The sequence below is a fragment of the Conger conger genome, chromosome 6, assembly GCF_963514075.1.
Source record: "Conger conger chromosome 6, fConCon1.1, whole genome shotgun sequence".
NCBI classification, from domain to species: domain Eukaryota; kingdom Metazoa; phylum Chordata; class Actinopteri; order Anguilliformes; family Congridae; genus Conger; species Conger conger.
In genome coordinates, this window is record NC_083765.1 from 50,507,443 (window position 1) to 50,533,654 (window position 26,212).

A 26,212-nucleotide genomic window follows, 5' to 3' on the forward strand; every position below is an offset into this window, starting at 1 on the left:
AATTCATATCTCTTTTTTGTGTTGTAGCAGCCAGATAGGCTCTTTAGATTTCTCCAAATCGATGTGCTGTTTCCCTTTGCTTCATTAATTAAATCGATAAAAAAAGTTTGCTTTGGCTTTTCCAAATTAATCACAACTTTATTTTGCCGATCCATGTATTTGCATTTCATGAAAACCACTATTAAAATGGACAAATTTGCACAATGTTTGTTGTACTGCCCCCTAAGACTAAGACAATATGGCTGAATAAACAGCCAAGGAAATTTGAAGTGGGCCTGCCTTATAATGCTTATAACTTTAAGTCTCATGAAGCCGGATACATATCTTTGGCATGACTAACCAAGGTTGCCTGTATAATTTGGTTCTACTGTGTCAATAGGTAGTACTATTGCAGGTGAACATCATACATATTGCACATCACCGAGTAACTTGAAAATGTGTATGCTGTGACCATGACCATGACCAATTCAGCCTTTATTAGATGGACTTAATGAAGTCCAATCATCTTCAAATTTGGTAGTTGTGCACTAGACCTACTTCACCTTTAGTTTTTCCAGTATTATTGGATGATAGTGCAGTGGTTAGCACTGTTGCCTCGCAACAAAAAAGCTCTTGGTTCAAATCCCGACAGGGGCGTTAAAAAAAAAAAACCCAACAATATTTACATTCCAGAACATAAACATAAGAATCAAGTTATAAAACTTGGTATGTGCTTTCAACATCAGACCAAGACTTCAGCCATAAATTACAGTTTATATAGAGATCTTTAACTTTGTGCAGTGCCCTTTCAATGTGTCATGGCTGAAGACCAAGCCTGGAATTAATCAGACCAAACATTAGAGCTGTCCCTTAGCATTTTATGCTAATTTTAATATTCCAAAATATGACTGGCTATCACTGTCATCTTTCAATATATACGTTACGATTTATAAACTTTTCCATTAAAATGTATTCAGTCAGACAAACAGTGTTCTTGTTCCAAGTGGCATTTTGATCAGATCAGCGTTATTTTTTAGTACAATGGCTAACAATGCTAAACATACATTTTTATAGCTGCCACATTTTTTCAAGCTATCAACACCATTCAAACACTGTCTTTTTCAGAACGATGTGGCCTTAGATTCAGAAGGTGTTTTACACCGTGGCTGTGTCTGAAACCACATACTAGCATAGTTTGCAGGCTGACTTTCATTGAAACGTAGTGTGAGTAATATGAATAGTACGCGATTTTGGACGCAGCCCATGTCCGGAATTAAACGCAGTCATTTTAATGGACACGCCCAAATCGGTCAATTTCTTTGACTTGCCATTTTTTTTTTATTTCTCGACTATCTCTTTGTTAGGGACTAGTACAAATATGGTACACACCAATTCTGACATCACTTTGATGTACAGTTCATGAAAACAATAATTTCCAAATCACGGAATATCGAAACGCCTTTTTACTGCGCAAATTATTTTTAATTTTTTTATTAAAAGCAACAGCATTTGTTAATGGTGTTAATGAGCAACAGGGGTTTACCCCTTTTTAGATATTCCTCAATTATATGTACAGTTGAACTGATCATATTCCAATCATGTTTAGAAAATATATGAATTAATACTTTTAACATGTTTAAGGAAAAAGCTGTATTTTTTAATAGGATTAAATGTTATTTTGCCTCCTTCATTTCCCGCCGTCTTTCTGATTAGGTTACATTGGTCCCCTTCATTCAATTGCCAGTAAGTAGCCTACATTTGGAGGAACGTTCTGTCTTAACCTATGAGGGGCTTTTACCTAATTCTCATAATTGCCTTTGAGTGGCTTGCGGCCTGAATAAAGAATGCTCACTTAATTGCCTCACAGCTGGATATTGATTGATCCTCCTAATTGCCTGTCGTCTAAAAACACCAGCTACCCATACTCTGATGACGGCTAAGTAAGCGGAAACGCAAAGGTAGTTACAACATGGGTTTTTAATGTCATTTCATTGGTGGATATGCTACATCAATAAAGGTATTTTTAATATCTATACCAGATAATATCATTACCAAGCGATAGAGTAGATAATCCTCAAAGAGCACCTTCTTTTGTTACTGAACTCCAACCTGGCAGCCTGCCCTTTTCTCTTCTTTTTCCTTATGTAAATTAACTATTTAAAGTTGTTACGGATCACTGATTCATATATTTTCAACAACTACTCCGCAGTAATTGTAGAAGCTACATGTCATAATATCTCAGAATGCACATATCCAGCAATCCCCTTCCACCTGTGTTGCCGCCCTCTGGAGGAGCATCTAACATGTATCTGGGACAAACTGTTCAGAAGTTATGCATTTTCAAAGTTATACATTTCCACTTGCTCCCATGTTCTAAAATATCCCAATTTCACACATCCCTAACATGCCTACTAATCTTTAGGTCTGCTTTAATAAAGTTCGTAGACGCGGTGAAACATCTCGCCGCATAGCTATAGGCCTACGTCTTGAGCGATATTTTTTTCAACATCGTTTCCAGTCCACCTTAACAAGCAGGCATTTCCTGTAAAATAATAGCAGGGACGATGACCTCATTGTACCTGGATAAGGTAATCCGCGACTACAAAAAAGCTCCTCCCCAATCGTAGTCTCGGGAGTTTAGCTTCACTACCGTGCCGAAAGGAGAAGGGTGGATCTGACAGCACTGAGGAGAGACCAAATTCCGTGCGCACTTTCCGTCCGTTTTCCGTCTGGCTTGGTTTTATCGATTTATATCCAGCAGATATAAACCAGCCTTGGATATTGAAACGGAACTGGGTTTATATACAGGACGGAGACAACAGAACTGTCTGGAAGAAATACTTTACTCCGCGGATTGTAATACTACCTTCCTCCGGCAAACCACGAGATGAGTGCGAATGTCCCCTCAGAGAATGCGTTTCTGTCTGCTCTACAGCCCCATACTTCCGTGAGTACTTATGCTGTCCCCTCCGAGGTCCAACTCGGACATGGAGGCACAGTCTCGGACGAGGTCGCCAAGGCGAAGAGGGTGCAACAACAGGTTCAGATGCGCCTCGCTGAAAAATTTACGTCTTTACCACGGGCAAACGGTTCCAGCTCGCATTACGCATCATCAGGTGAGCCTCCATAATTGTTTTCAGGTTAAGAGGAGCTAAGTTTAATAAATTTGCTAAGTTTAATTATCCAACCAAACTTCATAATCGAATGACACACGAATGTCGCAGCCAGTGATTGACATGTTGTAAAATTACGCTTCTACTTAATTTTGGCGAGGGGAAATAATAATTTAGTTTCTTAATCGTATCAGTATCAGTTTTTCGTCGATATGGACGTTTCGATAGGGGTTAATGACCCAGCATATTGCCAGACTTTGCTGTAGTATTGGCACTGGTTTCAGGAGCAGTGAACCGTGATGGTTGTTCTAAATGATCTCTGTACTGGAAGCACAGCATGTTTAATTGTTTTTTTTACTTCCTGTGTTTGTTGACTGTGTTAGGGTGCAGTTTTTGTGTAGCTACAGTATATTAACAAGGGGCACCTTCTCTGTCTTTCTCACGATGAAGCAGTTAAAAGAGGCCCCTTTAGTGAAAGCTTGGGAATTTTGTTTCTGTGGGTGGATTGGGAAGTAATAAAGCACTTGTAAATTGAATTGGCATTCTGTCAAGCTGGCTTTAGGTAGGCCAGTTATGAGTTATACTCAGTAGTGTGTTATGAGTTTTAAAACAAGAGCAAAGCTATGTGTTCAGGCTAGTCCTGTGCTTCTGCTGATTTGAAAGTAAACCAGATATGAAAGGATTTTACTTGTGGGACTACCTACCAAAACATTTATTCATAGCGCACACTTGATAAACTAGTCATAATGCATAATATAATTATGGAACAAAAAGAATGTCAATGTAATAAAGGTTAAAGTCAGGGCCACTTCTGTCTGTTTTCTGGATGTTGGAACTCCCACAAGTAGGCATTCTTGGTATTCTATATAAAAACCCAGATGTGGGAGAATGAGACAGAATCTGCTGTAAACATGCTACTGAGCAATGGTGATGTGTGGTTCAGATTAACGCAGGAAAATCAGTTGTATCAATAAATTACATTTGGTTATCTTGTGCTGTGTTGTCATGGCCTCCTTGTGAATATTAACAAGAAACAATGACATTCCATATTTGGTATACCTTTTAGTGTTCTATGAATACTGATCTGAATATGTCAAGGGGCGTAAGGTTTTCCAGCAAAGAAATTAAGGCCTGAATCATTTATGCATCATTTATCTGCAATACAGCTCCCTGTTCACAACAACCAGGAAACTTTGCATGCAACTTGCTTTGTTGAAACTTAGTCATGAATTTGAGTGCTTTTTTGGTACTAAAACCTAAATACTGTTTTATAGTTGGGTCAAAATTAAAAAAAAGCTAATTTCAAGTAATTCAATGTGTATTAGCATGGTCTCTTTTGAGTGGAGCGCCATGTTGTAAATTCAATTTTCTTTGTGTTCTGTTTTTTTCCATTTTACCAACATTATGAGACATTTACATACAGCTGCATGAGATGTTTCAGTGTATGATATGTGATATTATATTTCTACGGCCTGATTTATATTATATTTAATATTGTTTGTGTTCATTGATACTGGCAAATGTGCTGAAAATCCTTTGAACCTGTGATATAAATGTACATATGGCAAAAACTGTCAACGTATCGCTGGACTGTTGCTGATGACAGATCTGAATGGCAAAAGCAAATGGGCATTGGGTTGTTTACTTGGCCTGTTTTGAGCGTCAGAAGAATAATCACAATTCGTTCATGCATACTTTCCCAGAATTAATGTGCTTAACATTTAGATATTGAAAATCACAAGTTACTATGAGACACTCAAATGACCTTGACAGTTGCAGAAGCACTGCATCACCTCATTAGTCTCTGAATTGATTGACCCAATGCACCAGACAATTAACTAATTTAACCTGTTTTATGTAAAGCTAGGAGATAAACAAAAAAGAAGACAATAAATATTCCTTATCAAGCAATAAAAGTATATTGTTGTCATTGTGCCATCACTACAAGATAATCACCTATTCATTTGATGCATTTGCTTGGATCTGAGCAGAGAAGATGTTTCTGTTTACTTTGGCATTCGTCCTGCTGTTGCCGTCAGCAGTGACATCATCAATGTGAGCCAGTTCCAGTGGCGGCCACACCTGCCCAAGCCATAACACTACCTCCACATTGGAGGTATGATTTGGATCATGAGCTGTTCCTCTTTCCATCACTCTGCTACAGGTTCATCTTCATCTCATCTGCCATAACACTTTATTCCAGAACTAGACTGGTTTTCTTTATGTTTTGATCTTGCGGTGAACCCTACATCCTGTCCTGGAGAGTGTTCTTGATTGAACAGTTACAAAGGGATTTTTCTTCACCATTCTTCTATGTACCGTATACAGGTCTTTCGTGGACGATGTATAAAAACGGCGACAATTCATACACTGCTCCCCCAATATGAAAAAAAGAAAAGAAAAGCTATAAGCACTTTAAAGACATTATTATTTAATTATTTTATTTCAACTGTTCGTTTGCTGGAGTGCAGAGAAAAAACTGCAGAAAATGTTGCACTGTACTGATTGCACTGAATAAACTTTAATCTTTAATCAATATTATGAATCAGTGCTTTCACTCAGTCATTAAAGATGGATTACAGATGTATAGTCATACAGATTGATTATGGATGTATAGTCATACATATTGGATTACAGATACTTTCCGGACAAAAAGCTCTTTGATCTCTGTATTATTTAATTACAGTGAATATCTCTGAATCTAGAGCAGATATCCCATCTGCATAGGGCATTATCATTCACTTAACCCAAAGATCACAGATCTACATTTTCAGAATCTGTCAATGAACTACACATTTAGCTAAAATGTGCTTGAACAGTAAAGGCCGTTTTAAAAACATTCTTTTTTCTTTTTCTTTAAAAAAAATAAATTGGCTCGCATATTTGCTTTAGGCAACTTATGGGACAGTGAATGTTGTATGTTTTTTCTTTTTTTTTCTTCTCTTTTTTGGATTCCTCTTATTACATATTTGTCACACTGGATAGTTTGAGATCTTTAGACAAAATTAAATTCTAAACCCAAAAGGCATTTTGAAAAAATGTCATTTATCTGATAAAAAAGGTATCAAAATCCCATATCACCCATGTTGAAAAGCATGTGTGTAATGAGTCATGAATAACACTCCTGTTCTACATTGGCCATGAGCCTTGTGGGTGACATTTTGGGGAAGTGGTGAGGAATCTAGTGTGTATGAAGTATGAGCGTGCTGTTTCGACCGTTATGCTTTTTGGACAGACGTTTACTGTACTATTAATGTGCTCCAGAGCTCAGTTGAAATTAATTTTTCTTTTAATAAAAACACACATCATGACAACAGTAGCATATGTCCTTATGTTGGCTTGTGTAGAATTTAACACACATTTTGGCTTGTGTCGTATTGAACACATATTTTGGCTTGTGTCGTATTGAACACACATTTTGGCTTGTGTCATATTGAACACACATTTTGGCTTGTGTCGTATTGAGCACACATTTTGGCTAGTGTAGAATTGAACACATATTTTGGCTGGTAGATCAGAAGAAAAAAGCTGAAACTGAATGTTTTTTCTTTCTTTTTCTTTTTTTCATTGAGAAATGAAATACTTTTGTGTTGAGACTTAGGTGTCCTTTGGTCTTTCTGTTGGGGTGTTGTCTGGGCGGGCCGGGGGAGGGAGGGCGGGATGAGTGCTGCCTGGTCAGACCGGTTTTCGTCAGAAGCCCTGCGGCCTTTCTGCTTCAGTCAGTGGCGAAGTTAGAGTGCTCCTCCTCCTCCACCCGTGAGAACAGGCACACGCCCTCACTGTCTGCTGAGCTCAACACACACGCCCAGCGTAGCTGCATTCTCAAATATGCACATGCCCTTCAAATCAACACAAGAATCTGCCCAATCAGCGATGGGTCAACGTGCGATCTGTCAGAATCGTATAAGTGATACTTGAACCATGACAGTGTTTGGTGCTCATAATGAGTGTATTGTTTTTATTTCCATTTGTTTATCCCAACAACAAGATTACTATAGGAGATTTATTATGTTATATGTCATAATAACTGGGTGTGTCCTGCTTTTTTGCCTGAAAGAACAAACACGGCTTTCTTTCAGGCAGTTTGAGCCACACCTTTCCTGCCAAAGGGAAAACTCAGAGCGGAAGAAGGCTGCAGTTTTGATCGCTTGTAGACAGGTATTTTCACACAAAGCATTCTGAGGACATTTGCCCGAACGAAAAAGTACAAAAACCATGAGGTGGGCAAACCGCAAAATATGCAAGCAAGACTTAAACACTTCTTCACAATTGTTGTTCTGTAAAATAATTTCATAATGTATTTCTTTCTGAAGAATACATTTTTTTTTTTTTTTTTTTACAAATAAAAGAACATTTCTGGCACAGTTTATTGACAGTCATCTTTAAATTGGTTTAACTTATGGATAATTAAATCTGGAAAGAGGTCAGACAAAAACAATGGCCTGATAATGAAAAATAACTTTTGGAGGATTTGATGCAATTCAGGAAAGATCAGTTGTTGTATTCTAACCTGTCTGAGTGGACAAGACCAAAGCAGCTTTTCCTACGTTACTTCTTTGAGGAATGTAGACTTTCAGGTCAAGGGCTGGGCTGACCTTCAGCCATCCTCCCCCTTCTGAAACAATGTGTTCAGTTTAACCACGACTGCCCTGGCCAAACTGCACAGTTACAATGTGTTCAGTTTAACTATGACTGCCCTGGCCAAACTGCACAATTACAACCTTTAAATAACACATTTAGGATACCGGGCCGTTCAATTTCAGCCTTGGTTTTCAACTGCTTGAATTCATTATCAGCATATTTGAATTGTCTTTCCTCTGTGTTTTGTTTAACATAGTCCTGGTATGACTATTATATTGAAATCTTTTTTGTTTTCTTTTGTGTAACATTAGTTTACACATCACTGTCCTGAGAAATAATAAACATAACCAAAGAAAAATCATATTGACATAAATAACAAAATAAGATATCAAAATACAATATTGTATTATATGATAATCTTTTGACATGTATGAAAGTGTTTGTAAGTTATGTTTGCATGGTTTTGGTTAAGCAACCCATTTTAAGGAGGGGTATGTACCATGTTGGAATCTGTCCATGCTGTGGCAAAATGCACATACCCAGAGAGACAATGATTACATGTATACTTTTTTACTTGGTAGAGCTTAAGCAGAGCTTATAGAGGTGCAGAAATGAGCTTTTTCAAGTGATGTCCAAAATGTGATTTGAATCTAAAGCTAGTTTTGAGAAATATAGTGTCTACAGCCACTTTCCCTCTTGGAGCCTTTGTTCAGAACCAGTTTTGATTTACGAACAGCACCAGACGGTCTGGAGCTCGAGAGAAGTGGTCTCACAGGAATCTGCCCCAGCTTAGGCACTGATAACCCCAAACTTGGGGGCGAAGAGGTGTGGGTGTGTGGGTGTGTGGGTGTGTGGGTGTGTGAGTGTGTGAGTGAGCATATATGTATGTGTATCCCAGGTATGCTTGTTCATTGGCAGCCTTATTTAGAGTTACATTGCTCTGGAGCAATGAGATCAGAGAGCTATCACACTCTTTAATGGATTCTGTATGAGTCTGTGCATTGTACATGTCTTTTTTTAATGCTCAGACTGACGCAGATGTTTGCTGCTTTGACCCGGCAACCATCTGTTCACTGTCAGTTAGAAAGCACGCTGTCTTTCACTCTTACCCTACAATGTAGTCGCAACTTATTGTATTTAGCTTTACAACAAACCTGCCCCACAGCCAAGGCAGGGCAGAATTTTATACACGTTTATTTTCCACATTTCGATAAAAAGCATTGTATGCCTTTCTCTTTATTCTATTCAGTGGGCAGAATCTGACTATCAAGTCTCAATTACCTCGGAGAGCTCTAAAATGTCGGTTTTTCAATGCGCCAAAGTGTGAGCTTTCCATGGGACAAATGGGTGATTGAGACGAGCGACAATAGGCCATTTTCATTGCTTGTGAGGACTTAGATTAATTTAAAAACGATTAAAAACCAGGTTGAACAGGGGTCCCGAAGCTGTACAGTTGATGGTCCTCCCACCCAGTAAGTCAGCTGTAGAAATGCAGCCTCTCGACCCGCTCCAGGCACCCCCCCGTTCCCCCGGCACCATATCCCGTGCCGCAGGTCCGATCCCTGTTCCCCTTCACTAGAGCCGTTGTGTTTGGTCTCATAACAATCCATTATTAATGCACCGCCTTCCCCAATGCGGGGCATGAACGCTTAGTTTAGTCAACTGTTGCAGGGCAGAGTGACTAATGTGGACTGGTTGACCAGGCGTGGACTTAGTAAATACGTAACGCACTTTAATATCTTTAGGAATCTTTAGGAATCTCTCATAATATGAAAAAGGCTTCTTGACATTACGAGTCATTACAATAATATTTAAAAAATCTTTTTAAACAGAATATCAGCGAATATACTTTCCTGTTTTCAGTAATCTGCAGGAATGCCCCAGTGTTTACGTGATTAACATACTTCAGACGATTATTTGACCTCGGTCTGATGTTGCCGCACGGTTAAAATGAAGAGAAAGTTTTGACCTTTGTACAGTCCATCACACGAGTGAGCAAAAGCACATATAAGCTTTGGTTTCAACTCAGATTATGAAAAATCTGTGGCGTTGGCCTTGGCTGCAATGACTCGTAAATAATCAAACAGGAAGTCTATGTCTGGCAAAGTACTAGGGAGGGTTGTGATTGACTAGACGGGGAAAATGTGTTTAGATTTTTTACAGATTGGCTGTGACACCATTGATACATAATATTATATAATACTGTATTTGCTCACAGCTCTTGACATCCTTAAAATTTCAGTTTTATCTTGGCTTGTTGCTACCTATTGACGACACCATTATTGCCCATCTCATAATTATGTTAGAAGAAGTTTTTCTGTGAAATATAATAAAGACATACTACGGCTTTAAACATTACACATACACTCACTTTATTAAGTATTTATTAGACTTTGTTTTTAGACTTCTACTGCTGTAGCCTATCCACTTAGAGTTTTGATACGTTGTGTGTTGCTCTTCTGCATAGCGGAGATGCTCTTCTGCATACCATGTTGTAATGTGTGGATATTTGTGTTACTGTCACCTTCCTGTCAGCTTTGACCGGTTTGGCCATTCTCCTCTGACCTCTCTCATTAACAAGGCATTTCTGTCTGCCGAACTGCTGCTCAATGGATGTTTTTTTTGGTTTTTTTGCACCATTCTTTGCAACCTCTAGAGACTTGAGAGAACTCCCAGGAGATCAGCAGTTTCTGAGATACTCAAACCACCTGGTTTGGTCTGCCACCAACAATCATTCCGCAGTCAAAGTCACTTAGATCACATTTTTCCACATTCAGATAGTTCATGTGAACATTAACTGAATCTTCTGACCCGTATCTACATGATTGTATGCATTGCACTGCTGCCACACAATTGGCTGATTAGATAATCGCATGAATAAGTAGGTGTACAGGTGTTCCTAATAAAGTGCTCGGTGAGTGTATATTCAAGTATGTTAATAAGCAAAACATATTTTACATATAAGTAGGTTGTCATTAAATTAGTGGACATATTTGTGCTTCCAACTGCATAGTGTCAGAATAATAGCACTACTAATAATAGTGTCAGCGTTTTAGGGGAGGGGTTTGATATCAGTTGTTGACGTTGACCCTTTTCTGCTTCTGGTCCTAGAGTATGGTGGCTCCAAGATGAAATATTCAACTTACAACCCGGGATTCAGCTCCAAGTCCCACATGTACACTGCGGGGAGCAGGACTATTGCGGTGAGTGTGCTCTCCCACATGCGGTTGTGTTGCTGGACTTGCTCTGGATGTGCTGTTGTCAAGTGTCCTCCAATGACTGTACACTAAAGTGTTGTATACACATTGATTAGCTTAAAAGCTACTACTGTCTGGAAGGAGGATTAGAAGGCATGGAGAGTTAATGTGTTCCGTTTTGTCTTTTTTTCTGCTGCACTTCTTATTTCTCTGTCAGTGTATTCAGAAGTTAACTAGGTTAACTCTTCCTGGGTTAACTGGATCAACTATTTTACTTGTTTTTAGTATTGAACAAAACCTATTTGCACAGTCTATGTACACTGCTTTCTAATTATATAGATGTACAGTACCGTAGTTTTTGCAGTAGGTAATAATTTTTCTATTGATCCATGTTATGCATATAGTCATGCATACAATGTATGTCTGTAGAATTTCAACACATTATAGGAAAATGCGCAATACCAAGGGCAGTTGGCACAGTTCTGTATGTTAGGACCTGTATAGCTGCTGCTATGCAGCTGTGTGGTATTTCGCACGGGCCTTCCATGTCTGTGCGTCGAACCGAAGATTTCTCCTGTGAGAAGCCTTTATTGGGCTGGGTCAGATAGTGAGGACAACATCAGATAATTCAACAAAAAAAGAATCAGAAGGGAAATAACAGCACTATACTTTGCACTGACTTCATTTCCAATTACGTTTTGAGCTTTTCTGAAAACATATTGAATTATTAATAGTTGCACATGATTAATCACACTTGAACCAAAGATTCTTGGGAAGGTGTTAAAAGGTGGGGCACAAGATGTCTCTGAGGGAGCTGGCACTCTGGAGAGTTTTATCATTACAATTAGGTCATTGGGCAAACAGTCTTTTCCAGAGCACAGTAAGGTAATGTACACTTCATCAACACATTCACTGTGTTTATGGGACAGCTGACACAGTTATCACGAGCACAGTAAGCTAGTGTTCACTTCATCAACACATTCACTGTGTTTATGGGACAGCTGACAGTTATCACGAGCACAGTAAGGTAATATACACTTCATCAACACATTCACTGTGTTTATGGGGCAGCTGACACAGTTATCACGAGCACAGTAAGCTAGTGTACACTTCATTGACATATTCACTGTGTTTATGGGGCAGCTGACACAGTTATCACGAGCACAGTAAGCTAGTGTACACTTCATCCACACATTCACTGTGTTCATGAGGCAACTCAATGGGCCATTGTTAGGAGCTGAAGCCAATGCTTTGTTGATGGCCTCTGTCAACTCGTCTTGCAGGAACAACACCAGCGAATGAACTGCCCGAGCAGAGAGGTTAACAAATGCAGTATGCGTCTACCCCTGAGGTCTAGCTATCTGTTATTGCCAAATAAGCGGTCCCATTGTCTCTTGTCTGTTGGGGAAAGAGACTTTAAACGATGGAGCCAGCGCTGAGTGTTTGAGTGCGGTCTTTGATGCTGGTGTTGAGTGTTTCAGCGCGGTCTTTGGCGCTGGTGTTGAGTGTTTCAGCGCGTTCTTTGACGCTGGTGTTGAGTGTTTCAGCGCGTTCTTTGACGCTGGTGTTGAGTGTTTCAGCGCGTTCTTTGACGCTGGTGTTGAGTGTTTCAGCGCGGTGGTTGACGCTGGTGTTGAGTGTTTCAGTGTGGTGGTTGACGCTGGTGTTGAGTGTTTCAGTGCGGCGGTTGACGCTGGTGTTGAGTGTTTCAGTGCGCCGGTTGACCCTTCGTGTCCTCGTCTCTCCAGGTCCCGCGGATGTCCCAGAACTCGGCGGGCTTCTCCTCGCGGTCGGCCATGGAGATGGGCCCCCGTCTGAAGATGAGCATGGGGGGCGGGGCCTATCACCACGACGACATGCGCGTGGGCGGCGGCCAGCACAGCTACAAGCAGGTGATGACTCGCACCATGAGCCGGCAGGAGCCCGAGACGCTGTCCGTGCGCTCCCTGCGGCTGCACAACCAGCACCCCATGCACATCCCTGGCTGGATGGGGCCGGGGCAGGAGGGCAGCGAGGGCAGCCTGCTGTCCGACCGCGACGCCACCTACCAGCGCCAGGCCTCCTACGGCCTGAGCAACGGGTACGCGCAGGTGCGGCAGGGGTCCGTGTCCAGTCCCGCGTCCGGGTTCGGCTCCATGCGCCGCTCTCTCAGCGGGACCCTGGCGCGCGGGGGCGGCGGGGGCGCCCCGGAGATGGAGACGGTCCAGCACTACCAGTCCTTCAAGGGCCCGGCGCACCGCACCATCAACCGCATCGCCAACCGCAACCGCCTGAGCATGGGCTCGGTGTCGGGCACGGGCACGCTGCAGCAGCAGTTCTCCAGCGGCGGGAGCAGCTACGGCGGGGGCTCCATGATGGTGATGGGCGGCGGGTCCCAGGGCTTCATGCAGCAGGGGCCCGCCATACACCGCGCCATGTCCATCAAGAGCATGCGCAGCGTGGGCCGGGGAGAGGACGTGGTGGACAGCCAGATGATGGGCAGCATGGGCAACCTCAGCGGGTGAGCGCACCGCAGGCACAGCCACAACGTTTCACAAGTACTGTGGACGAGGAGGGTACACATTATTATTATTAGTAGTAGTAGTGGTAGCAGTCATGCTCTTATTATTAGTAGAAGTAGTTAATAATAATAATAATAATAATAATCTTTGTAATCTAATCATAATCATAAGCACTTGTATTTATAAAGCTCTATTCAGGCCGCAGGTTGTGTACATGCTTGTGTCAGGTGCTTTTGTTTGATTCCCAGTTTGGGCGGTTTGAGAGGGAAAGTGGCAGGTTCTTGGGCACTCCCACTGGCTCAGATCCCCAGCCACTCCCACAGACACACAGGCCTGCGTTGTGGATTCACAGACACACAGGCGTGCGTTGTGGATTCACAGACACACAGGCCTGCGTTGTGGATTCACAGACACACAGGCGTGCGTTGTGGATTCACAGACACACAGGCGTGCGTTGTGGATTCACAGACACACAGGCGTGCGTTGTGGATCTACAGACACACAGGCCTGCATTCTGGAGCCACAGACACACAGGCCTGCGTTCTGAGTTCCTGTCCTGTCTCATGTTATGTGTGGAATGGCAGAAGCATGTCAGCCCATCAATCACCCTAAAATATGTGGAGATGTATTTGCCAGGCGCTTTCACAGTGTGTCTGAAGAAAAACCTACAGGGAATATGTCAATCTTATGATTTTCAAATTAGAGAGCTATTCTTTAAAAAAATGTATTATGTAGATGTTACACTCAATTATAATTTGATATATTGCATCAGGCAGCAGTGATTTATATACAGTGTTATAACTGATATAATCATTGATATGGCATGTTTTGGTAAAAAAAGACCCTTAGTGATATTTCATATCATGAAATAAGTTACTTTACTAGTGCTGTAATAGTTAACTATGTCCACACTGCTTGGTGAAGTGAACAGGTAATGCCTAGATGGTATGTCTGTTATGTTTCTTCTCACCCGTAGAAACAGTCACATGGTACAATGTGAATGCCTACTTTAATGTGTATTTTTGATTAATTGCAACATAAAATTGTTTAAGTTTAACGGATGAAGGGTTTAACGGCTGGAAATTGTATTGGAGATTATATTTTATAATAGTTTAAGATGTTTTCTAAATATAATAATTCCATGTCTTCTAAACTAAGTTTTGTGGAAGAATCTGTTCAGTATCTTTCCCTTTTGGACAAGAGCCAAATAACTCTTCTAAATAATTTTCAGGCGGTCTCTGTGGTAGAACAGGTCTAGGTGTGGTGCCAGATAAAATTAACAGACTGACATTTAACACAGAAAAAGCACAGCCCAACCATTTCAAATGTGGTTCTGTAGCAATTCTGATTGGACATATTTAAGTTCTGTTGCTCAAAGTTGTGTTTGCAGTGGAGAGTGAGCAGAGCAAGTGCAGGATTAACATGAATGCCACACCCAAGAAAGTCATGGCACCATAGCGTTTGGGACAAAGACATCTTTTGTTCTTGATTTGGCTCTGGGGGCTTAGATTTACAGTTCACTTGTGGTTAAAATGCAGATTTTTAGCTTTTGCTTCATGTTTATTTTTATATTCTTTGGTTTCACCGTGTATAAATGACTGCACTTTTTATACATAGCTCCCCCACTCTCATTTCATGGAACCATAATGTTTGGGACAATGTTATGCAAATGAAAGTACAGTAGTCATGCTTACTGCTTTGTCTCATATCAGTAGCACACAATGACTGCTTGAAATATGTGGCCCATCAACATCACCGGGTGCTGAGTATGTTCTCTGGTGATGCTCTGCCAGGCCTGGACTGCAGCCATCTTCAGCTCCTGCTTGTTTCACAGACTAGTTGCCTAAAGTTTTCTCTTCATGATATGTTCAATTGGATTTAGAATGGGTGAATAACTCGACCCGTTTTTTTACTTTGTATAGCACCTTTGTTGCTTTAGCAGTAAGCTTCAGATCATTGTCTTGCTGTAGGATGAAGTGCCATCCAATGACTTTGGAGGCATTTGCTTCAACATGAGCAGATAAGATGCTTCTGTACACTTTGGCCCCCTTTTAGTAAATCTGCCCACAAGACATTTTTTCCAGGACTCTGCATGCTCTTTTAAGCATGTCTTAAGAAACTGTTACCTGGCCTAATCTAGTGGCTTGCATCTTGCATCTCTGTAGCTCTGTTTATGCAGTTTCTGTGGACAGCAGTCAATGACAAGTCCACGCCTGCCTCTTGAAGAATGTTTCTGATCTGTTTAGCTGTTTTTCTTCATCATGGTGAGAATTCTTCAGTCATGAAGTGTAGAGATCTTCCATGGCCTACCTGCCCATTTTGGAATACTAAGCTCAACAGGGCTCTTGTTCTTCTTAATGATGTTGATTTCGGTAAGCCTAAGGTTTGGCACTAAGGTAGCCATTGACCACAAATGACCAATCAGAAACACCTGTAAAGCCATTTGTGCCAAACATTACGGTGCCTTGAATGGTGCCCTTTTTATAATATGTATAAAAAGTGAAACCAAAATATATAAAAATACCCTTTAATAAAAGCTGAGAATCTGCACTTTATCCATGTTTGCATCATTCAATTACAAATGTAATATTGTGTACTACAGAGCCAAATAATTTTTTTAAAGTATACTTTTTCCAAAACATTATGTCTTATTTGTCATTTTTGTTTCAACATTATATCTTACTTGTAACACAAATATTATATTGTAAATAAGTAATGTGCTAAATAAAAATTGTCACACAAGTCATGCAATCGTAATAAGCTCAGACCTTTTGAAATAATACAGGAAATTATTTGAAATTCAAAAACGGAAGATGGAATCCTAGCCGTCGAACATAGTATGTGAGTGGCTGTGTTAGTGTGGCGATGGCGTCCTCCTGCTGAACTTCTCCATGTCTCCCTCATCTGTGTGCAGGTTCAACAGCATCGACATGCCCACTGCAATCAGCTACCTGACCACAGAGGAAGCGGACCTGAATGTGCAAGGAGCGGCCTACATCCAGCACGAGTGTTACCATAACAATGATGCCAAAAATCAGGTAACCACACCTTCCTCACCTTACCATAAACACCAGATCTAATTTTAAATCCATGTTACATTTGTCTCTGGAGGAAACACAGCATTTGATTAACGTACTTCTATCTTTAGTGATGTAGTTCTATCATGCTACCTTTCAACAAACCCTATGAATTATTCTAATACATGTCAATGCCAATACCGTTCTGTGTTTCAGCAACTGCAGAATAGGAAATCTGTGCTGATGAAAGTTTGCTTCATGCAAACGTTAATGTATCTGGTTTATAGTCTTGGTTAAACAGACAGCTTTGCTATGTGCAAGAATATTAGTATTGAAAAAAACTCTTAACAGTGTAGGAAGTATGGAGGCATTGAGAGAATACCATCTGTTTGCTGATTACTAATCAAGAGAAACCCCTCTTCACCTCTGTTCAGATCAATAGTTGATTTATTGGTTATTAACATGATTTGTTGACTGGCTCTCCTGATGTTTAAGGACGGTACACTATTCAGGAGCATAATGACAAGTTGCTGTGCAATCACCAGGGACTGTAGTGTCTTTGTCCGTCATACAGGGTCAGAGCTAGTTTATAATATAGGGGCACCTGTCTGGATTTGAATGTGGAGTCAGCCTGATTTCAATATAGGAAAATTCTGTCAGTTCAGTCAGTGAGGGAAGATGGTTACACAGGAGAATCAGCAAACCAATGGTATTCTCTATGAAATACCTCTATTAAAGAACTTCCATACTTTCAACAATGTTCAGAGAGTTTTTTATGTTGCAGTTTTTGCTCGTATCAAAGCTGTCTGTTTAAACAAAAATACAAATCGGAAACATTAAAGTTTGCATGAAGCAAACTTCATCAGCACAAGATTTCCTATTCTGCAGTTGCTGAAACACTGATGGAAAGGTAACTCAACTTCTGGAGACTGAATTTCTGATACTAATGAAAAATGGTCATTTCAATATGACATTTGCATTTAAATATCGGATCAAAGCTTCCTTAACTAAGAGGTTAGGCAGGGAGAACTTGATATATGTTTGTAAAATAAAGGTTAGCAGTGTTCAGTTTGATTGAATTTTAGCTACAGAAAAGAAGTGTCATTAATTGTTACCTGAGTTTTCCGAATGGCCAACTGCTACCTAAACACGGGCGATGACATCATACTTTTTTTGTATTTCTAACCGAAAATGTGTCTCGATGGACATTTTGGACAACTATTATGAGCGATCTCATATAAACCTTTTCTAAAGATATGAGCCGAAAAGGTATCATCTATAAATAGCTGCCTTATGTGCGGACAGCGGTGCATAAAGTATGCAGCAGTGCCGGCTGTTGCCAGCTCAAATAGCTGGGTCCTGCGGCGTAGCACGGCCAGGCTACTCACATGGTTTGGCCAAGTTCCATTACAGTTCGATCGCTTCAAGAAACTCGGCTCATGTTTCATTCACTGATTAAAACTTGGGCTAGTTAGATTAACATTGAGAGAATGCAAAAAGTGGTGATTTTTATAAAAGCACTTCACATACTTAACAAAAAGTACTTCAGTAAAAAAATATCGGCACATTTCTAACACGTTGAACAACGACCATTCGGAAATAAACTAAGAAAACGAATGCCAGCGTAACCATGGAAGTGTGTTTGCTGAGGAGGATGTGTGTGTTTTTGAATGTGCGTGTTCAGAGCCGTGAGGTTCGGGTGCTGCATGTTCCTGCCTGTTTGATCTGTAGGAGGCTAATAAATAACTCACCAGTTGGAACACTGCTATTCAACTAAAAGACATATGTGTTGTATTGAATAATGTATCTGTATTAACTCAAAGCAAAGAAGCTGCGGTGAAAATACTTCAATAATAGCGGCTTGATTTGTTGTGGAACAAGCTTTATACACTCGAGCACTTTATTAGTTATTTATTAGACTTATTTTTTGGACTTATTAAGTCTTCTGCTGCTGTAGCCTATACAGTTAGAGGTTTGATGCATTTTGTGTTCAGAGATTCTCTTCTGCATACCACTGTTGTATTGCGTTACTGTCTGGCCCTTCTCCTCTGACCTCTCTCATTAACACTCTAATTAACACACACATTAATTTCTGCCTGCAGAACTGCTGCTCACTGGTTATTATGGCTTGTAAAAGGTGACATTGGCTTATGAAAGGTGACATTGGCTTATAAAAGGTGAAATTGCCTTATGAACGGTGACATTGGCTTGTAAAAGGTGACATTGGTTTATGAAAGCTGACATTGCCTTATGGAAGCTGACGTTGGCTTATGTCTGACCGGCTCCCAGGTGCGGCTCCTGAAGGGGATCCCCATGCTGGTGCAGCTCTTCAACAGCGAGAACCAGGAGGTGCAGCGCTACGCCACTGGCGCCATGCGCAACATCATCTACGAGAACCTGGACAACAAGGCCGCGCTGATCGAGGCAGGCGGCATTCCCCAGCTCACCTCTGCGCTCAAGGAGCAGGACGACGAGCTGCACAAGAACATCACCGGTGAGGATGCACTCGTCGCGAGAGTTACAGAGTCCACGTGCGAAGGGCCAGTCAGGAAGAAATACCCCTCAGCAGAGTTTCAGCACCGTTGTAGCATTTTAACAACAGCAATTACATTTCATTAGAGAGTTTCAATATCAGTATCAATATCACTGACATAGACCCAGTGCAGTGTTTTATTTTCCACATTAAATAGATCCAAAAACTGCATTAAAACAGTGTGAGCTGTTGTTAGAACTCAACCCACCAATGCAGCACTTGACAGTGTATTGCATTATGGCCTTCTCCACTGAAAGTATATGAAGAAAACGCAAGCTGATAAATATTGTACACTTATTTTTAAAAAGAGGATCCTAAGAAAAGAATAGTAGAAGTTGTAAGTCAGAAAGATGAATGGTCTTGGTGATGTCATTTGCTTAATATTCAGTTAGATGTCATACATACATACAATACATGCATATTGACGTGTTGATTCTCTGTCCGCTTCACTGTACAATGTGGTTTATCATAAGCTTAAAACAGGAAAACCCCAAAAATAGCATGTTACTGAGTTACTGGGTAGGCCCTCTCCATACCTGCCACGTTCAGTGAGGTTTAGCAATAAGGTGCCTAAGCAACTGTAATAAAATACAGTTTAAAAGTTAGTCAAACGACTTCTCATATAATATAAAGAGAAGCAATGTGAATATTTAGGTTACAAAGATAAAAATATATAAATTTGAAGTAAATGTGTGGAAAAATGATAGTAATACAATTGTATTATATTGTATTGTACAGTATACTTATGGTGCAGGTGTGTAAGGTGTTAACAGTGAGAGTGGCACCCTGTGGTGTTGTATATGGTGCAGGTGTGTAAGGTGTTAACAGTGGGAGCTCCAGTGGCTCCCTTTGCCCACAGCCTTTGTGCAGCAGTGTGTGCGTGCTCTGCTATCACCCCGCTGAGAGTAAACAGACCTTGAGATTCCTGGCCTGGGACAGAGCTCCATTTATCCCTGAGAAACGGCTCTGGAGATAGCCCAGTGCGCGGAGGGGTCAAACGGAAAACGCTATGCCATGGGCTTGTTTACTTTCATTTTTTCAGACTTTTAAATGACCCGAGTATTGTTACTAATACAATTTAGTGTCGACCCTACACTGAAATTGTAGTCACCTTACAGAAACTCCCTTGAAAACAAGCCATGACAGGCAAGGCTGCGTGTATTTTAACAGCCCCTACAACACCCTTTCCCACACGACACACGCTCGGCAGAGCGTGATGTTTCTACACTACCTGTGAGAGTGAGAGTTGCAGGGGCTGTTTTGGGGCGTTGCTCCGTGACTCACGCATAGTCATACGGCGCGGCCGCTGAAACCAGATGAGCGAAGGCCGGGCCCTTCCGCCATGCGGGCGCCTTGCAGGACGCCCCCGGGCTTGTTGATTTTGCCGCTGCATGCTGATCATCGGCCTTTGTGAGAGAGTTGCGGCCGACCCTGTTTATAGGGGTTTATTTGTGATTGAACAGCCAACCTCCATTACTCCATTTAGACTTCTACTGCTGTAGCCTATCCAGTTAGAGTTATGATGCGTTGTGTGTTCGGAGATGTTCTTCTGCATACCACTGTTGTAATGTGTGGTTATTTGCGTTACTGTCACCTTCCTGTCAGCTTTGACCAGTCTGGCCATTCTCCTCTGACATCTCTCATTTACAAGCATTTCTGTCTGCAGAACTGCTGCTCACTGGATTTATTTAGTTTTTTTGCATGTGGAAATCCCAGGAAATCAGCACTTTCTGAGATACTCAAATCACCCTGTCTGCCACCAGCGATCACTCCGTAGTCAAAGTCACTGAGATCACATTTTTTCCCCATTGTGATGGTTGATGTGAACATTAACTGAAGCTCCTGACCCGTATCTACATGATTGTATGCATTGCGCTGCTACCACACAATTGGCTGATTAGATAATCGCATGAATACGTAGGTGTAATAAAGTAAAAATGTTCCTAATAAAGTGCCCGGTGAGTGTATGACGCATACACACATCAAAGCTGCAGATCAGAGCATGCACTGGCAGCTTTAAGAGACCAGGGAGGACTGCTTCAAATTACTTTTTTGGCGTCCGTATCTGGTTTCTCATTAAAAGCGGATAGAAGGATGAATGCCCATCGAGACAAAGAAAGCCCCAAAACCCTTTTGACGCCGTCTCTCTTTTTCGTATTCCGTCCTCCTCTTTTCCGTCCCTCTGCTCTCTCTGCAGGGATCCTGTGGAATCTGTCCTCGAAAGACAGCCTGAAGGAGAAGCTGGCGAGGGAGGTGCTGCCCCAGCTCACGGAGAAGATACTGGTCCCGCTGTCCGGGAGTGGAGGCTCTGATGTGATCCAGCAGACTCCCTCAGAGGCGGACATTTTCTACAACACCACGGGCTGCCTCAGGTACCAGCATACGCTCCTCCCCTGTCTGATAATGAATTCCTTTCCTCTTCTAGCCTCAGGCACCTGGTGTAACCGACTTCGCTTTCCTCTCCCGGTTTACAGTAAGAAGGTTCGTAAGAAGGGTTTAATGCGTTGAGGCAACATTTGAAATCATATCGTTTGAATTTCCTGAAAAGATGTGCCCAGGGCAGAACTTCCACTGCCAGCCATATGTCATGTCCCCTCATGAATATGCTCATGAAATTGTGCCATCAGGTGTTCAGCCTTCAGCAGTTGGGAGGCAAGTTCTAGTGAGTGATTTCTTTCCCTATCATGTATAAATGGTAAATGGTTGGCATTTATATAGCGCCTTTATCCAAAGTGCTGTACAATTGATGCTTCTTGTTCACTCATTCATACACACTCACACACCAACAGTGATTGGCTGCCATGCAACGCACCAACCAGCTCGTCAGGAGCATTTGAGGGTTAAGTGTCTTGCTCAGGGGTACTTTGACTCAGCCTTGGCAGGGGATCGATCTGGCAAACCCTCCCGACTACCAGACGACTGCTCTGACCACCTGAGCCAACGTCGTCTGTGTATACTTCCTCTTTCATCCGATCACAAGTTTGACTCCCCTCGTCCCCCTTTGTACCCGGGTGCGATCCGCCCTGCTGACTCTCTGTGGTCCCGTTCCTCAGGAACCTGAGCTCCGTGAATGAAAAGACGCGGGACCAGATGCGTGGGACTACAGGCCTGGTGGATGCCCTGGTGGGCTACATCCAGAACTCCCTGGCCGAGAGCAAGGTGGAGGACAAGGTAAGCCCAACGGATGTCATATCGCATCGTATCATTTAAACACCAGCTGCCCTCACTGTTTGCATTCCTCCAGGGGTTCATATCTGGTCATTTCGCAAGGACTGATTCCCGGTGGATCACAATGGCTGTCCGGTGAGCCGTAATGGCCGCTTTGTGCTTTCGCTTGATTTGACCGAGTTTTCTGCTCCATGTGTTTGGCTTATCGTAGGGGGTTGAGAACGCCGTGTGCGTGCTGAGGAACCTGTCCTACCAGCTGTACGGCGAGATGCCGCCCTCTATCCTGCAGAGACTGGAGGGTCCCACCAGGGGGCAGGACAGTGGCAATTACGAAGCCATCGGCTGCTTCACGCCCAAGAGCAAGAAAGCCAAGAATGTACGTGTCCGTCAGAGCATCAGCTCCAAATACACCTGCCATAAACCAGATGTAACGAATGTGAAAATGAAAGCATGTCGTGTTTGGAACTGACTGTTGATAGATTCAAGATATATTGAGTCTATATATTCAGCTATATTGAGTTTATATATTCAGATATATTGAGTTCATATATTCAGATATATTGAGTCTATATATTCAGCTATATTGAGTTCATATATTCAGCTATATTGAATCTATGTATTCAGATATATTGTCCTTTAAGGAAAGCTACATATGTCTTTGCAGAAGAAACAATACACAGAATTAAGAAGGTTACTTTACACCCATATAAGTAAAAAGATCAAAGCCCCTGGGCAGTGAGGAGAACTCTTGTGAAAAGGTGTGTTTGACATGGAGAAGCGTGCCTGTCTCCCTGGCGTGTGTCTGGGGACTGACCTGCCCGTGCCCTCCACAGCGGCAGAACCAGGACCTGTCCACGTTCACCGAGGTGGCCAAGCAGCCCCGGGGCCAGGAGTGGCTGTGGCACCCCCAGATCGTGGGGCTTTACAACCGCGTGCTGCAGCAGTGCGAGATCAACACCACCACGCGCGAGGCCGCGGCCGGGGCCCTGCAGAACGTCACCGCCGGGGAGAAGAGGGTAGGCCCGCAGGCCTGACCTCAGCCTGTCAATAATTCACTCTGTACATGGCTTTCAGTCTGTCCAAGGCTTTCAGTTAATCCGTCCATTTCAGTCTGTCCATGGCGTTCAGTCTGGTAATCCCTTTCAGTCTGTGATCACTGTCAGTCACTCAGTCAGATAGGGCACCTCGTCCAGCAGCTTGTGTGGCCCCTGGTGCCGTGTATTAGTCAAATAAAGTCCAGAGTTTATTTTTGTTTTAGAAATGTGGTGCAGAGAATGATATCCAAAATGGCTGACATAATATGGAATGGAAAACCTGTAGCAGTGCTACACTAATAATAACTCAGCAGATATATTATTAAACACACATAATAAAACCTTACATATTTTACAACTACAGGATAAACATTTGAGCACAAGTGTAAACATCTGATCAGACAGTTCTCTCTCAGTCTCTCCTGAGTCACTATGACCTGTGCTCTACCCACATCTCTCTGTCCCTCGCCTGCCGTGCAGACGTGTGAGTGAGAGTCCGCTCCCTCCACTTTCTCAATGAGCAACAGTGGGTGTGTCTCAGGTCGTTGTCTGCACAGTGACTGCACTGTGAGTCATTGAGTCGTCAAGGTATTCACACAGTTCACAAAGAGCCAGTCCTCACTGAATAAGCACATCTTGTACAGAGGGTTAACCATTCAATAAAGGGGGGGGGCTGTATATTCTTGGCTGTAAAGTAATGAGGTATTGGTTATTGTCATTAGTCTAAATGACTTTGACCGTGTTTTGAAAAAACTGTGGAATCCAGGACATTTCTACTAACATTTTGCAACATTTTACAACAGTAGAGTTTTTTTTACAGTGTGTCATAGGAAGCCCCCCCCAATCAGAAAAGTGGTAAAGATTGATGCCACTCTTTCAACAGTGCGTGTGTGTGTGTGTGCGTGTGTGTGCGTGCGTGCGTGCGTGTGTGTGTGTGCGTGCGTGCGTGCGTGCGTGCGTGCGTGCGTGCGTGCGCGTATATGTGTGTGTGTGTATGTGTTAGTGCTAAACATAGAGCAGTGCTGTGATCAGCAGAACCTCTCTTCCTCATTTGGTGGCCATGAAGCACTCCGGATCATTCTGTCTGACAGGGGCTCTCTGACTCTGGTCAGTCGGCAGGTTTGTGATTGGCTCTCTGTCTCTCTCTCTTTAAGTGGGCGTCGGTTCTGAGCCGGGTTGCCATGGAGCAGGAGCGCATGGTGCCCGTGGTGATCGACCTGCTGCGCACCCACAGCGACCTGGAGCTGCGCTCGCTAACGGGCTTCCTGAGGAACCTGTCCCGCCACGCCCGAGACAAGAATGACATGGGTACGACCCTGCCCTCCTACCCATACATACTGTGATTTCAAAGGTAGGCAAAGCCAGTGTCAGATGGAGTCATCATTCCTGGAGCTTTACCAGCTTGTTTCACTGCTGAAATGGGAGAAGAGGCTTTTCATTACGGTTTGCAGGGCTCATTCTGCTGTCAAACACTGTTTGATAAGCTCCAGGAATCATTCCTGGAGCTTAAAAGCAGTTGGATGGAGTTGCCTGATATCAGTGATTGAGGCCACTGAGTGATATTAACCATAATGCAAAATAATTACATTTCCGATCTATGATCTCGTGTATTCCTTACAAGAAATTACATTTGTGTTTAATTTCTGAAAATGTCTAATATTACATCCTAATTATTCATAGACATAAAATATACAGTGCCATGAAACAGTATTTGCCCCCTTCCTAATTTCCTCTATTATTGTATATTTATCATATTTATTTTCAAAATATACTATTAGAGAAAACACAAAACACCTTTTATCAAACACCAGTGCCACCCATGTCAAAAAATAATTGCCACCGTAGTTACTCAATCAACCAACAATAACCGAATGTAAGTGATAATTAGCTGAACACAGCCAGCCTTGTTTGCAGCCAGCCCTGTTGAATCTAAACCTCAGTCATTCCCCACAAACGTTCTGCAAACACGCTATGCCACGGTCAAAGGTTATTCCAGAAGAGATGAGAGAAAATGCACTCAGTGACAACTTTGGTAGGCAGACCTGTACACCAACTTCTGCAAATGCGAATATTTAATCAGCCAGTTGTGGCAACAACTAAATGCATAAAAGCATGCGGACATGGTCAAGAGGTTCAAATGTTTGTCAGAATGGGGAAGAAATGTGACTCTGACCATGGACATGTTGGTGCCAGACAGGGTGGATTGAGTATCTTAGAAACTGCTGATCTCCTGGGATTTTTCACATCCAACATTCTCTAGAATTGGCAGAGAGTGGTGCGAAAGACAAAAAACATCCAGCAGCACTTCTGTGGGCAGAAATGCGTTGTTAATGAGGGATGTCAGAGGAGAATGGCCAGATTGGTCGAAGCTAACAGGAAGGTGACAGTAACCCAGATAAGGCATTACAACAGTGGTATGCAGAAGAGAAACTCTGTCAAACATCTAAGTGGATAGGCTACAGCAGCAGAAAACTTAATAAGTCTAAAAAATATGTCTAATAAATACCTAATAAAGTTCTCAGTGAGTGTATACCAGTGTATATCAGTCTGAGAAGGGTTACAAAGCCATTTCTAAGGCTCTGGGAGTCTACCGAACCACAGTGAGAGAGATTATATCCAAATGGAGGACAATAATAATAAATGGCATGTTAAATTGTGGCGGCACGGATGGTGCAGTGGGTAGCACTGCCGCCTCACAGCAAGGAGGTCCTGGGTTCGAATCCCTGTCGGCCGGGGCCTCTCTGTGCGGAGTTTGCATGTTCTCCCTGTGTCTGCGTGGGTTTCCTCCGGGTACTCCGGTTTCCTCCCACAGTCCAAAGACATGCAGGTTAGGCCGATTGGAGAGTCTAAATTGCCCGTAGGCATGAGTGTGTGAGTGAATGGTGCGTGTGCCCTGCGATGGACTGGCGACCTGTCCAGGGTGTATTCCTGCCTTTCGCCCAATGTATGCTGGGATAGGCTCCAGCCCCCCTGCGACCCTGATCAGGATAAGCGGGTTCAGATAATGGATGGATGGATGGATGGATGTTAAATTGTGTTTGACTTGTTGATTGGGGTTGGGTATTTGACAAAAACATCAATCAATGAAC

The 26,212-nt window shown here is 42.4% G+C and overlaps 1 protein-coding gene across 1 annotated transcript in view; it reads left to right on the forward strand.

Annotated features, from left to right (window-relative positions):
* Positions 1 to 2,613: 2,613 nt before the first annotated feature.
* Positions 2,614 to 26,212, forward strand: part of LOC133130859 (plakophilin-3-like) — a 29,259-nt gene continuing 5,660 nt past the window's right edge. The window contains exons 1-10 of the mRNA XM_061245784.1: positions 2,614 to 3,095; positions 10,785 to 10,876; positions 12,619 to 13,370; positions 16,286 to 16,409; positions 18,678 to 18,882; positions 21,119 to 21,293; positions 21,975 to 22,092; positions 22,301 to 22,465; positions 22,923 to 23,105; positions 24,278 to 24,431. Of these exons, the coding sequence (XP_061101768.1) occupies positions 2,867 to 3,095; positions 10,785 to 10,876; positions 12,619 to 13,370; positions 16,286 to 16,409; positions 18,678 to 18,882; positions 21,119 to 21,293; positions 21,975 to 22,092; positions 22,301 to 22,465; positions 22,923 to 23,105; positions 24,278 to 24,431 (2,197 nt within the window). The 5' untranslated portion in view covers positions 2,614 to 2,866. The remainder of the gene's footprint in view (positions 3,096 to 10,784; positions 10,877 to 12,618; positions 13,371 to 16,285; positions 16,410 to 18,677; positions 18,883 to 21,118; positions 21,294 to 21,974; positions 22,093 to 22,300; positions 22,466 to 22,922; positions 23,106 to 24,277; positions 24,432 to 26,212) is intronic.